Genomic DNA, 13,648 nt, shown 5'->3' on the forward strand with positions numbered 1-13,648 from the left:
CGCTTTCCAGTAAAATTGGTTGAAAACGGACGTCGTTTGACGCGTTTCGGACTTGAAATGGAAATTTGATGCCTTATGAAAATTTCAAAGAAAAACATGAGTTTTGAGGCTTGATTCGATGTATATGATGTTATTTTGGCGATTTGATCGCACGGATAAGTCCGTAGGATGTTTTTGAGGTTGTGTGCATAATTGGTTTGGAGCCCCGAGGGCTCGGGTGAGTTTTGGATAGGCGTCGGATTGCATTTTTCACTTTTGGAAAGACCTGGTATCAGTTATCTGCAGGATCCGCATTTGCGAAGCCTGGATTCGCAAATGCGAAGGTCCAGCTATCGCAAATGCGAAGGCTGGTTCGCAAATGCGAAACCAGCCCAGGCAGGCCAAGGTTCGCAAATGCGAAGCCAAACCCTGCAAATGCGATGGTCACTGGTTTGCAAATGCGAGACCAGTTTCGCAAATGCGAAGGTCCCTTGGTAGACCTGAGTTCGCAAATGCGAACAGAAATGTCGCATTTCCCAAGCCTGCAGGGTTCGCAATTGCGAACCCAACTTCGCATTTCCCATATCCGAGGCCCAGCAAATTTTATACTTAGTCGAATTTTCATCACTTTTCACCATTCTTTCAAAACCCAAACACCATAGGCGATTTTTCAAGAACAAACTTCATCCCAAATCAATTGTAAGTCGATTTTACTCAATTCTTTCAATCTTTAACATCATTTAACATGTTTTCCACTTAAAATCAAGGATTTTCATGGGTGAATTTGGGGTTTTTGGGTAGAACCTAGGTTTTCTATAAATTGGGGATTTGGACCTCAATTTGAGGTCCGATTTTAAAACAAATTACATATTTGAGTTCGTGGGGGAATGAGTAACCGGGTTTTGGTTCGAACCTCGGGTTTTGACCACTTGAGCCTGGGGGCGATTTTGGAATCTTTGGGAAAAACTTTGGGAAATTCATTTTTATGCATTCAAATTGATTCATTTAGTGTTTATTAATGTAATTAAGTAATTTGTGGCTAGATTTAAGCGGTTTGGAGGTGGAATTACGAGGTAAAGCCATAGTTGAGGCTTGAGTTGAGTTCAAGGCATCGAGGTAAGTGTTTGGTTTAACCCTAACTTGAGGGAATAGGAGTTGAGTCTTATTTGTAACTTGCTAATTGTTGTGTACGATGTATAGGCATGGTGACGAGTATCTATACATTGGTGTCAAGCATGACCGTGAGTCCTTATTTGCGAATAGTTTGGTTGTTGTTATGCCTTCCATGCTTAAACGGTGATTTCTATATGTTGTAAAGACCTTGTGAAAGAAATTATGATCTTGAAACTTCGTGGAGCATTGGCTCGGGTTGAAATACAATTTGTGAAGGTATATGAGATAAACAACTCTTTGGAGCATTGGCTCAAGTGATAATGTGAACTATGAGATGAAAGTGAAAGAAAGGAAAGAGTTAATGATTTATTCCCCTGCCGGGNCGTTATGGTTATTGATATTGTACCCTTGCCGGGTTCTTAATTGTTGATTGTGTTCCCTTGCCGGGATTTTCATTATTGTTTATTTATTTCCCTTGCCCTTGTTTGTGATTGTTGATTGGGTGAGGAAGAGTGTTAAAGCACGAAGGGTGATGCCGTGCACTGTTTGTTTATGGTAAGGAAAGAGTGTAAAGCACGAAGGGTGATGCCGTGCATTGTTGCTTATTATGAGAAAGAGTGTTAAAGCACGAAGGGTGATGCCATGCCGCACGATGTACCATTCCGTGTCGATTCTATTGATATATGTGAGGAATGAGAGTAAAAGCACGAAGGGTGATGCCGTGCACATGTTATTGTTTGGTGAGGACGAGAGTAAAAGCACGAAGGGTGATGTCGTGCACTGGTTGAATTCTGTTTCATTACGTACTATTGAGTTGTGCTGTATTCCTCATTATTGGACGACTCTTATTTGGAATTTATTTTACTCCCCACAGCATGTTCCCCTCCCATATTGTTTATCTGTTTTGTATTTCGATTCCGCTATATATATATATATATATATATATATATATATATATATATATATATATATATATATATATATATATATATATGGGAGTAAAATAACTTGCTATATGTTGTAATCTGGTCTAGCCTCGTCACTACTTCGCCGGGGTTAGGCTAGACACTTACTAGCACATGGGGTCGGTTGTGCTGATGCTACACTCTGTGCATTTTTGCACAGGTCCAGGTTTCGAGCAGCAGCAGCAGCAGCTTTAGTTCGGGAGCATATCTTCAGTCCGAAGAGACCCGAGGTAGCCTAGCAGGCGTCCGCAGGCCCGGCGTCTCCCTTCTATCCTTTGTATTCGGGATAAACAGATTTATGTTTCTTTCAAACCTTGTATTTAGTAAACTCTTAGCAGTTCGTGAGTAATGTGACACCAGTCTTGGGTAGAGGCTTATATTGACTACTCCGTATTCTATTCAGTTTCTATAATTAAGACTTCCGCTATTAATCAATTTTGTTGTTTTATATTGTTGTCATAAATTGTTAAAAAGAATTGTTTATTAATGGAAAAGTAATCAAAACGGCTTGCCTAGCTACTACGAGTAGGCGCCATCACGACCCCCGAGGGTGGAAAATCCGGGTCGTGACAGTATACGAATAACACCTTCCCGTTAAAGTTAAACACCAGCATCACCTAACGGTGTGGCCTAGTGGTCAATAAAGTGGGTGAGAACCATAAGGTCTCAGGTTTCAATTCCAGCAGAGCAAAAAACACTAGGTGATTTCTTCTTATCTATCCAAGCCTTGGTGAATAGAGTTACCTAGTACCTGTTGCTGGTGGGAGGTGACAGGTATCTCGTGGAATTAGTCGAGGTGCGCACAAGCTGGCCGGATACCATGGTTATCAAAATAAAAAAAATATTAAATACCAGCAGTCAGACCTGAAATAATAAATCTAACGTATAACTGCGGATACCCGAAACCAGTAGTCTGATATTAAACACATGATGAAATGTAGCGAATAATCTATTTTCTTATTTGGAAAAGATATCAAATCAGATACAACAATGATACTTGTGATGAAGTAGGCATCATCAGACACCAAAAGAGAACCTGAAAATGTGAGCAGAATAAAATGTGCAGATTTCGACAACTCCAGTATCAAGTGGCGTGGCAAATGACTCCTTGATACTGCTCAAAAGAAGGTGCCAATTCAGTCCCTTGGTCCTACATACAAATCCTTTCTGGATTCTCTCGTGTCGGAAAAGTAATTCGAACGCCAATCTCAAATACCAATTGACCATATTCTCCATACATCTAATTCCTGTAAACTAACCTCCTACTCAACCTATTGGCAGCTACATTTATTGTTGTCAGGTGGTCAACAAAAATGTACTAGTATAACATCACAATAGCTCGATAAGAATAATTTGAGATAAGTGATACCTTTAATGCCAATCTATAGATAACAAAACCCAGGCTCATTTCTTCCATTTGACCTCATGGTGCGGCATCATTCCAATATCCAAAAATATCACCCCAGAAGTTTCACACAGAACATCTACTTATCCACGGCTGACGTCAAATTTGATCTGCTTGCGTCGAAGTCACTGATTCCTTCATTCTCCAGTTGACTTTCTAAGATATCTTGAATATCATCTCGTGGACATTTATCAGCAGGATTTACAGCTGATTTTTGACAAAAGCACTCAGGCCAAGAATTAGTATAAAACGATTCAGGTGAGATCCGCTTATGAGGTCCACCAAAGTTTGTCTTTAACATGGCACGCCTAACTGCTTCCTCAAAACCTGCTGTATGACCCTTTTCACGATCGATAAAGATAGGGGCCAGCGCTTTCCTATCAGGTCGGATTGTTGTGCGAAAACCATAGTATAGCCGGTGACCAAGGAGATTGTTCGCAAAATTGCTTGGTCCATCATAAGTTGGCATGAAAATATCAGAGAGAAGACAGACCATATAATCCACAGCTGAGCCTAACAAGCCCCTTGTGTTCTTACCTAGCTCACCCGTGGTGTCCACTGTACTATGGTTCTCCAAGCGTGGGAACATGGACCGGAAAGGTTTCATGAATCGTTCACCACCAAAGAGCTCCCCTGCAGCAAGGTATATCCTAGTAGAGTTGTCAAAACCCATTGCACGTAAAATAAGACCCACCTGCCAAAAACGGAAAATATCAATAGAATAACAATTTCCAGTTAACAATACAAAGTATCCACGTATATACTTAAATAAGTCACAAAGAATTATTGAATTCCCTATTGTTTGAACGCCTTTCTACTGTGAACACTGGCGCGCATGTTAAGTAAATCAAGTTAAAGTTGAGCTTCATCAAACAAGAGAAAGACCATTCTGTTTCACAAACTCATTCAAGTCATTGAGAGGAAACTAAAAGACAGCATCTTCTCATACCCTGAATATCCTCACCTTGTTCTGTCATAGCTTCTTAAAATTTCAAAAATATTTCAGACTGAGATTAATACAAATATCATCATAAAGAATCACAAGGAATTTACAAACCCTCTGCCCGTCTATTTTTGCACCTTCCCATTGTGTTCCAAAAGGAGTTCTTTGATGGTGGTATTAAATGATATCAAGTTCCAATGACTAAACTTATATAGTGATTTCCAGAGTTCCTCTTTACGTAGATACACTTCCTTAAATGCCAAGTTATTTTCTCGGAAAAGCAGAGTCTACTTAAGATACAGACTATTGTTATCAGAAAGGAATAGAGCTACCTTTAAAAATCTTTAATCTCTACTCATCCAAATGATACATATTCACCCATTTTAAGATGGCTTTAAATCAAAAAATTATAGCAGGAAAATTGTAATTTTGAAGAACATCCACACATTGTGTACAAGTATCTACAAGATTACCTCTTCTGGAGTTAGTGGACATTTCCCGATCGCCCTTCTTTCATCGTAAACAAGTCTTTTTTCTGCAAAATTTTCCTGCCTATACTTCTTCAAAATCTTTTGCTCTTCAGGAGAAAATATGTCAAAGCACCTGCAGAAATGAGTCCAAGGTTAAACAGATCTCAAACTCATGCTAAAAAACAGACTTTTGGTCTACACTACTAGACACCAACTAGAAGTACTTCATGGGCTAAGGATGACAATGGAATAGAGCAATTACTTTTGTAATCAGCTCATAAACTTTCCTGGCCACAAAAGGAACAAGAAAAGAAACAAAGTGAGAAAGAGAAAAGAGATTTGAAGCTTATGACACTGTTTCAGTTTTCCTCTGGGCCACTAAGGAAAGGACAGAGGATGGGGTACTAAAGCACCACTTGAGCTTTAACCTTTAATCTACTTGGGTGCACGCAGCAATGTAACTTACCCAGCAAATGCTAGCATATCCATCTCAAAACGAAGGTGTATCGTCATAAAGTGGCCTTGCGTACGAAGTTTATTGACTATTGAGTTGCTTAACTCCATAATATGAGGCTTAAATTGAAGAGCATGATAGTTAACTCGACATCTTAACCGCTGGTACTCAGGATTATCAATCTCTTCTGCCAGTCGATGTGAAAAAGGAGTAAGATAAATGGCACCATGTTCCTTCATCGTCTTTAGAGCCTCTGTTGTATACCAACTGATAGGAGCATCTCTAGGTGGTCGAATCTGGAATAAAAATACTTTCATTTTAAGTCCATGAGAACCTCACATTCTCAAAAAAAAGTCCATGAGAACCTCAAGAAGAACATTATCAAACTCTGCTGCGCAATATATACCTGTTTTGCTTTTATCTTCTTGACCTTCCCATTTTTCCGAATTTCAGGAATGCTTTCCACTATTCTTACATCATACTTCAATGTCTTGATAAAATGTTCAACATCATAGATACCTTGAAACCCACTGAACATTAATAGAAATAAAGTTACATATTATGACTCAGTTAATGGTAGAAACCCAATCTACTAAAAATATTGTGAGGATTATAAATCAATCAACAGGAAGCTTGGGGGCTATGTGAATGGTAACAAACTAACTCCACCAAAAACTTTGAGGGACTGTCTAAAATACATCAATACCAAATTCAAGGGCAAGCTTCCTCCTTGAGCTATAAAGACATTGATGCAACAGTCTCAAACTTCTCATTGTAAACACCATAAGGCCATAGGATTTACTTAGTTGAGTTTAGTCCTATTTTCTAGTAAACCTTTTGTAGAGCAGCACCAGAAACAAGAATAGCAAAATCACTCGGTAACATATCCAGTAATAACATCAGCAGCATAACAAATAAAATTCAAAAACATTAAGTAAAGAAAACTAAGAGTCTTGATGCCCATGATTCAAGATGAGTTACTTAACTTCAAGCTGTTTCTAACTCTTAGATGTCCTTTAATTTGTGAAGGCCATCTCTATCAGAGAAAATCCACCAACAAATGGGTGCATGACTAGTACGTATACTTCTATATGCATAAAGATTCCCTTTTCTTTTTAAAAATTTCTTGAAATGGTTATAATTTCAAGAATAAAAAAAAGGTAAACAGAGAGAGCACAAAGATCACGCTCAAAATGATTTTCCCACGTGCAATTAAGGTACAAAATTATTTCAAGAGTATTAGATAAACTGCTTTCTACTTTCTTTTGACAGGTAAAATGTAACTTTATATTGGCCAGCTTGTTTTCTACTTTTTCTGATAGATTTGGAATAATACCGTGCATCTTACTGAGACATACTTAGAACCAATGTCATTATAGTGCATAAATTAAGCAACATACTCAAATAAAAATATCGATCTTGATACATGTTCTAAATGGTAGAAGAATTAGGAAACTCGAGGAAATAAGTACCTATCATCGTGCCAGAAGGAATTTGCATCCAACTCAGGTAGCACCAGTGTAGCATTCATAATTCTTGCAGCAAGAACTGCATTACAGATCTATAAAGTCACAAGTATTTGTTACGTTGAGTATAAGCAATTTATGCAACATAAATGATGAAAAAAGAGATACCAATCAATCAACAATCAGTTGCACATCAATCCCAAATTAGCTAGATCAACTATATGAATTTTCATTATCCATTCTGGCCAGGTTCAATTCATCAAAATACAAATAATTGTCTTTTAAGACGAATCATGAGTTTTTAAAAACTACAGGTTCTCTAAATCTCACATGTATCAGTACAAAGACATACATATGTCTAGCCAAAATAGGACCCTAAAAAACATCAGACATAATATAAGTGCAACAACAACAACAAAAAGTCTTCATCCTTACCTATGTAGAACTTTTGTTTGCATAATGTCTGTTCTTAGCTAAACATACATTGATACGAGAGACTACTCCAAGTCCTTTTAGATAATCTACCTTCACATGGATTTAGGTCTATGTCATCCTCTTTTATCACCTTCAATCATGAGATTGTAAATGATCAGTCCATCTGGAAGTGCACAGAGGATATGGTCAAACTATTTCAGGCGACCTTACGGTTTTGGTATTTTCACCTTCAGTTGGACGTGATCATTTCTGATCTTGTGCAATCTTCTATGACTGCGAATCCACTTAACAACTGCATTTTAACAAAATTTATCTTGCGGACATCTTGAGCTAGGCCAGCAAGCACTCCTATATAACACTACTGGTCCCACAACCATTCAATAGTACTTGCCTTTCAGACCCTTTCACTATATTTTATTGACCTCACATAGAACATTGTGAATATTGTTAAAATCTTATTTTTAAGAATAAAAGAACAAATACTTGTTTGACGGTATCACCGATCTTTTGCACTTAATGAGGGCCCTAACATATAGATGCAGTTGTCATTGGAATCTGATGCGAATCCATGGTGAACTCACATTAGCAATGAGAAGCGGTCAACACAAGAAATCATCGCGACTTAACCACCACTTCGGTCTAATCGTTGTTAGGTATCTATCACATATCACTCAACTTATTTTATCACTCCTATTTAAATTCTCAGTATTATATTTTCATCTACCATGCCACTTTACTAGAACACTAAGCCTAGATATGTGAATTGTTTGCTTAAACATCAGAATTTTATTGACTTTTCTGTCCACATGCTTATATTCCAACTACCTATCTGAATATAATTTTCTTGCGCTAGCTTCTTTGCACATCCTTCCAATAAGATGAGGAAACCTTTCCTATCTAGCTCTACTTCTGGAAATTGATGTTGTTTGACTAACTATGTTGCCTACTTCCGAAATTGATGTTCTTTGATAAAAATAACAATACAAGGACACAAGGAATTTACTCTGGTAAACAGATTATAGGAAGAAAATATTCATAAACCTCAGACCAAGGATCAGTTACACACCGCACTACGTTGTTGGTTCAAACCACCATTACATCGAACCCGTAAATAGCCATTGCCTTCACTTGGAGGAGCTGCAAAAGAAGAGCAAATATGCAGAAACATTGACATAAAGCTACAGAATTGAAGATTTAGAGATTGTAACTACTACATTCATTTTAAATTGGTTTAGGACATCGATGGGTAAAATTGCATACGAGGCCAATCTGATCGAGGAGCAGATGACGGCCTCCAACCCTTAGAATCTGCAGTTCCCCAGAGTGTCTCCGCATCGATCTGCTCAGATAGGGCAAACCATATAAATACATACCATAATAATCAACTGATGAAAAGTGAACTGCTAGTTCAGATTCCATGATGACACGGGATTAAGCATTTACATACAAAGATTAAGAAATGGCTCAACTCATGCAAGTATTACATATTAGGTAGTATTTGTTACTATATGCTAGTGTACAGGCTCATCTTTTGGGACTACGCAAGCACGGCCAATTCTATGAATCAAGAAGCCTCATTTAATAAGAACATCTTTCTTGTCTCTACATCCTTCTACTGCCAATGACTTCAAATGATCAGACTATACCCTAGTCTTACTGACCCTAACAAGAGACATCTACTTTGATTAATGACAAATCCTTATTTGAAGCAGATAGATCGATTATGAGAGTACATGACCAAGTTAACCTCATAGAATTATCCTCACGTACTTCAGTATTAAATTTTCTCCAAAAAGGTGCATAGTTAGTATTAGGAAAGGTGATTAAGAGCTATCTGCTGCCAAATTTTTCACAAGAATGTGAAATATATAGATAATAAATTTAGAAAAAGAGCATTACAAAGATAAAACCATCGCAAGGCCTTTAAATATTACATACTTGTTGAACAAGGTCAAGATGAAATTATTAAGAAAAACCAAAACATAAAATTAAATGGAAAAAAAAAAAGAGAATATTAAAAAGGGTTTAAGTTTTATGCAAATATTTATTCAAGTCTACGTATTAGGTAATCATAGGTAAATCTCTTGACAAACATTAATTGGTAATCTAGTAAAGTGATAACTAAGCTACTATCATAACTAAAATCCACTAACAGTGTAAGAAAACTTCTTGTATATTGTATTAAAAATGACATCTGTGACGCTAATCAACTGTAGAATCCCTAGAAAAACTAAGGATTCAATTTTTATGCATTGACAATGTAATGTATTTTTTACACAATCAATGTAATTTAACCAATTATGGCAGGTTACTTACCATTTATAAAGATAACCAATCAAGTTATTAAATAGAGTTGCCTACAATTACTTTTCAAGAGACAGATTATGTAAATATTATTTACACTGCCAGTGCACATAACTTAAACTCATAGACTAATTAAAAAAGCAAATTAGAGTAATTTTTCTAGCTAAATCACCACATATTTGACAAAATTAAGCAACAAAAAAAACTACAAGAGCAAGCCAAGCAAATCCATCACTCGAAATTAGACGAAAAATGTTAAAATTCCAAACAAATAGCTACAAATACAAATAGCTTAAAGGAATACCTCAGCTGAAGGACCGCTACTGTTACTACTCGATATCGTCGTTATAAGCATGAGCATACAGATCACGAGTACGATTACAGCAATCGAAAGCCTCGTGAACATAGCCTTAACGCCTCCTAATTGCTGCTTCAGCGGTTGCCGATGCCCTGGCCTGTGAACAAAAATCCGCCATAACCATCAGATCCAAAACGTTACTAAATTAGCAGATTTTTTGTGAATATAAGAGATTTATGTAAGGAATTAGGTGAAATTTACCTCCGCATTTTTGCTGAGATCTGAGAAATGGAGAATACTGTGGAGATTCAAATGTGTAGAGCTGAGTGTGAAGAATTGTGTGTGCTGAATCTATGGCGAAATCTGCCGACAGTACGCGGATTGAGGATTAAGGAAATTAAGAGGAAGAGATAGTATGAATCGTGTTACGGACGTCAATTGTTTGTTGTAATTTTTTAAAAAATAGTATTAGCTCATCTCGAGTTCAAAAGTCGGAAGTAGATGCTTAAAACTTTTAAAAAATATTTATTGACCATCATTTTTTCTGTATTTAATAGTAGATTATTTTGTAATACCAATTATTTGAAATTAAGGCATACTCTTAGCCAGCGTTTAGAATTTGATTGAAACTTGAAAAAAGAGTTTTTGAAATTGTGTTAAAAAATAAATCTTGAAAGTTTTAATTGTATTTAGACATGCATTTTATTTGAAAAAAGAATTGACGTTTTGTGAGTGAAAGAACGGCTAGACACTTCTATAGTGGGATTTCTTGAACCTATGAAACTCGTAAAAGCGGGTGAACCCCTTGCTCCTTCCCTGACTCTCCTTGCATGTATCCCGAGTCGCGGTGAAACTGAAAGTGAAAATAGAATTTCATATCCGATGCGGTGCTTTGCTCCCTCCGGTTCGTTGATCTTGGGCATACGGGTCTTTTCCGGAAATAAAGGATTGCTACCCTTGTCCCTCGCAGCAACACCCCAAAAGAAAAAATCACCCAAAAAAAGCTTTAAGCCAGTTTTTAGGAACTTGAAAATAAATTCAAAATGTTTTATTGATCATGTTCCATGAATAAACAGTATTTTCCATTTTTTATTCTGAAAAATTGTACCCAAAATCTATGGCCAAACGGGTGCTTAATTTCAGTTTCACATCAAGCCTTCTCGGCTAAAGGGATCACGATATGACAAAATTCTAATATAGGTTTGGCAGTTTAGTTATCAGTATTCAACAGTATTAACAAATTTCATGATATTTTACCAATAATATACAACACATGCTGATAGCTAAATGGATTATTCGAGGATCAAGGTACGATTGTGAATAAAGATATCTTAGTTTAGAATTTTCCCTTACAATTGGAAAAACAAATGAATGACGTGAAAGGCTATTAAGTGTAACTAAATACCAAAATATTCATTAGTCCTACTCTTCCCTTTCAATAAAATGTGAATAGGAAATTAACTTGAAATATGTACCGCAGTTATAGTGGGATGGATAGGATCTCTTCACCCTTAACTAGAAATCTCGAACTCAAACCTTAAGAATGAAAAAAAAATCTCGGTAAAGAACAATTTTTCTTTTCAATGTATCTTACGCAATGCGAATCTATATTTATGGGGTTTCAATATAGATATCCGACACCAAGTAGGAAATCATAAAAAAATTAACTTGAAACATTACTTGAGACCGGTAAAATCGAACTTGAGAAGACAAATGATAATTAAATATTAGTGTGCTTCCCATAGCAAGCCGACCTTAGCTCAGTTGGTAGAGCGGAGGACTGTAGTCGGGCTAAAAGCTCACAGCTAATCCTTAGGTCACTGGTTCGAATCCGGTAGGTCGGATTTCTTTTATGCTTTTTAGGGGCGTTTCTGATAATATTTTTTTTTTTGTAGTTTTACTCTACGAATTTTCATTTAAATATCGAGGCAATCAATGGGAGAAATTTGGGTCAAAATAGCGTGGCATAGCCACTTTTACGGGTGGCTATCGAAAAATAGCCACCGTCCGTGATGTCATTGATTTCTAGCCATTTTAACTTAAAATAGAATGTAAAATGACATTATTGCCCTTGCACGCTTTAACATACTCTTTAGTAACTTTTTACTCTTTGTTTGCACAGCTGCGCGTGCAGCTTTCGTCAGAGCACTTTTTTTCGAATCCTTGATCGTTTTAGCTCTAATTTTCTTCAAAATTCTCTGGGTGAGTTTTGTTTTTACAATAATGTGTTTGATTCACGTTCTTATTGTCGTTTCATTATGTTTAAGTTTGATTTACCGTACCGTTAGGGTTTAAATAATTATTTTTTGTGTTCATTATTTTGTTTTGTTTCTGATAATTTTATCACTTTGTTCTAGCATATATTATTTTGTTTTGTTTCAATCCAGTATAATATATAGGATATCACCTGTGTGTAATTTTTTTTTTCCATTATATTAAACTGGAGGAGTTAAGTTTGGTCTAGCATATAGTTGAGTTTTGTTTCAATCCAGTATAATATACGGGACATCACATGTGTGTAATCTTTTTCTCCATTATATTATACTGGAGGAGTTGAGTTTGGGCTAACATATAGTTGAGTTTTGTTTCAATCCAGTATAATATACAGGACATCACGTGTATGTAATCTTTTTTTCCATTATATTATACTGGAGGTGTTGAGTTTGGGATAGCATATAGTTGAGTTTTGTTTCAATCCAGTATAATATACAGGACATCACGTGTGTGTAATCTTTTTTTCCATTATATTATACTGGAGGTGTTGAGTTTGGGATAGCATATAGTTGAGTTTTGTTTCAATCCGGTATAATATACAGGATATCACCTGTTTGTAATCTTTTTCTCCAGTATATTATACTGGACGAGTTGAGTTTGGTCTAGCATATAGTTGAGTTTTGTTTCAATCCGGTATAATATACAGGATATCACCTGTTTGTAATCTTTTTTTTCCATTATATTATACTGGAGGAGTTGAGTTTGGTCTAGCATATAATTGAGTTTTAATACACAGGACATCACCTGTGTGTAATCTTTTTTTCCATTATATTATACTGGAGGAGTTGAGTTTGGGATAGCATATAGTTGAGTTGTTTCAATCCAGTATAATATACAGGACATCACCTGTGTGTAATCTTTTTTTCGATTATATTATACTGGAGGAGTTGAGTTTGGGTTAGCATATAGTTGAGTTTTGTTTCAATCCAGTATAATATACAGGACATCACGTGTGTGTAATCTTTTTTTTTTATTATATTATACTGGAGGAGTTGAGTTTGGGATAGCATATAGTTGAGTTTTGTTTCAATCCAGTATAATATACAGGACACCACCTGTGTGTAATATTTTTCTCCAGTATATTATACTGGACGAGTTCTGTTTAGGATAGAATATTATAGGGGGAAATCTATCATATGAATGTTTGGCTTCCAGTATGTTATACTGAATGAATATTATAATATAGACAAGTATTTTTTAAGTCCAGTATATTTTACAGGGTTTCTCCTGTGTGTAAGCTTTTTTCTCCAGTATATTATACCGCATGATTATTATGCTGTTTTTCGATTTTCATATCTTGTATTTTAGTCTGATCCAGTATATTATGCTGGAAGACTGCAATCTATAGACTGTTCTTCTGTTCATTTTAGTGAATGAGTTATTTTGATAATTTATTCTCATATATATACTGGGATTCTGATTGTGTTATTATCTGATTTGTATATGTTTTTTTGATTGATTTATTAGAAATGGAATCATCAAGTTTGATATGTAGGTACGTATTTCTAAAATGTTGAAGTTTTTAGTCTTAAAATACTATGA

At 36.0% G+C, this 13,648-nt stretch overlaps 1 protein-coding gene and 1 non-coding gene across 2 annotated transcripts; one reads left to right on the top strand and one right to left on the bottom strand.

Annotated features, from left to right (window-relative positions):
* LOC109229244 (uncharacterized protein At1g04910) lies at window positions 2,928-10,322 on the bottom strand. The gene is made up of 9 exons (XM_019394620.1): window positions 10,094-10,322; window positions 9,839-9,989; window positions 8,491-8,569; window positions 8,297-8,367; window positions 6,802-6,890; window positions 5,736-5,859; window positions 5,342-5,625; window positions 4,879-5,008; window positions 2,928-4,156 (listed from the first exon to the last, which is right to left on the bottom strand). The coding sequence occupies exons 1-9, from the start codon at window positions 10,099-10,101 to the stop codon at window positions 3,542-3,544; spliced, it is 1,551 nt and encodes a 516-aa protein (XP_019250165.1). The 5' UTR covers window positions 10,102-10,322; the 3' UTR covers window positions 2,928-3,541.
* TRNAY-GUA lies at window positions 11,582-11,676 on the top strand. Its single transcript has 2 exons — window positions 11,582-11,618; window positions 11,641-11,676. It is a non-coding gene; the product is annotated as a tRNA-Tyr (tRNA).

The sequence above is a fragment of the Nicotiana attenuata genome, chromosome 7, assembly GCF_001879085.1.
Source record: "Nicotiana attenuata strain UT chromosome 7, NIATTr2, whole genome shotgun sequence".
Lineage (NCBI taxonomy): Eukaryota > Viridiplantae > Streptophyta > Magnoliopsida > Solanales > Solanaceae > Nicotiana > Nicotiana attenuata.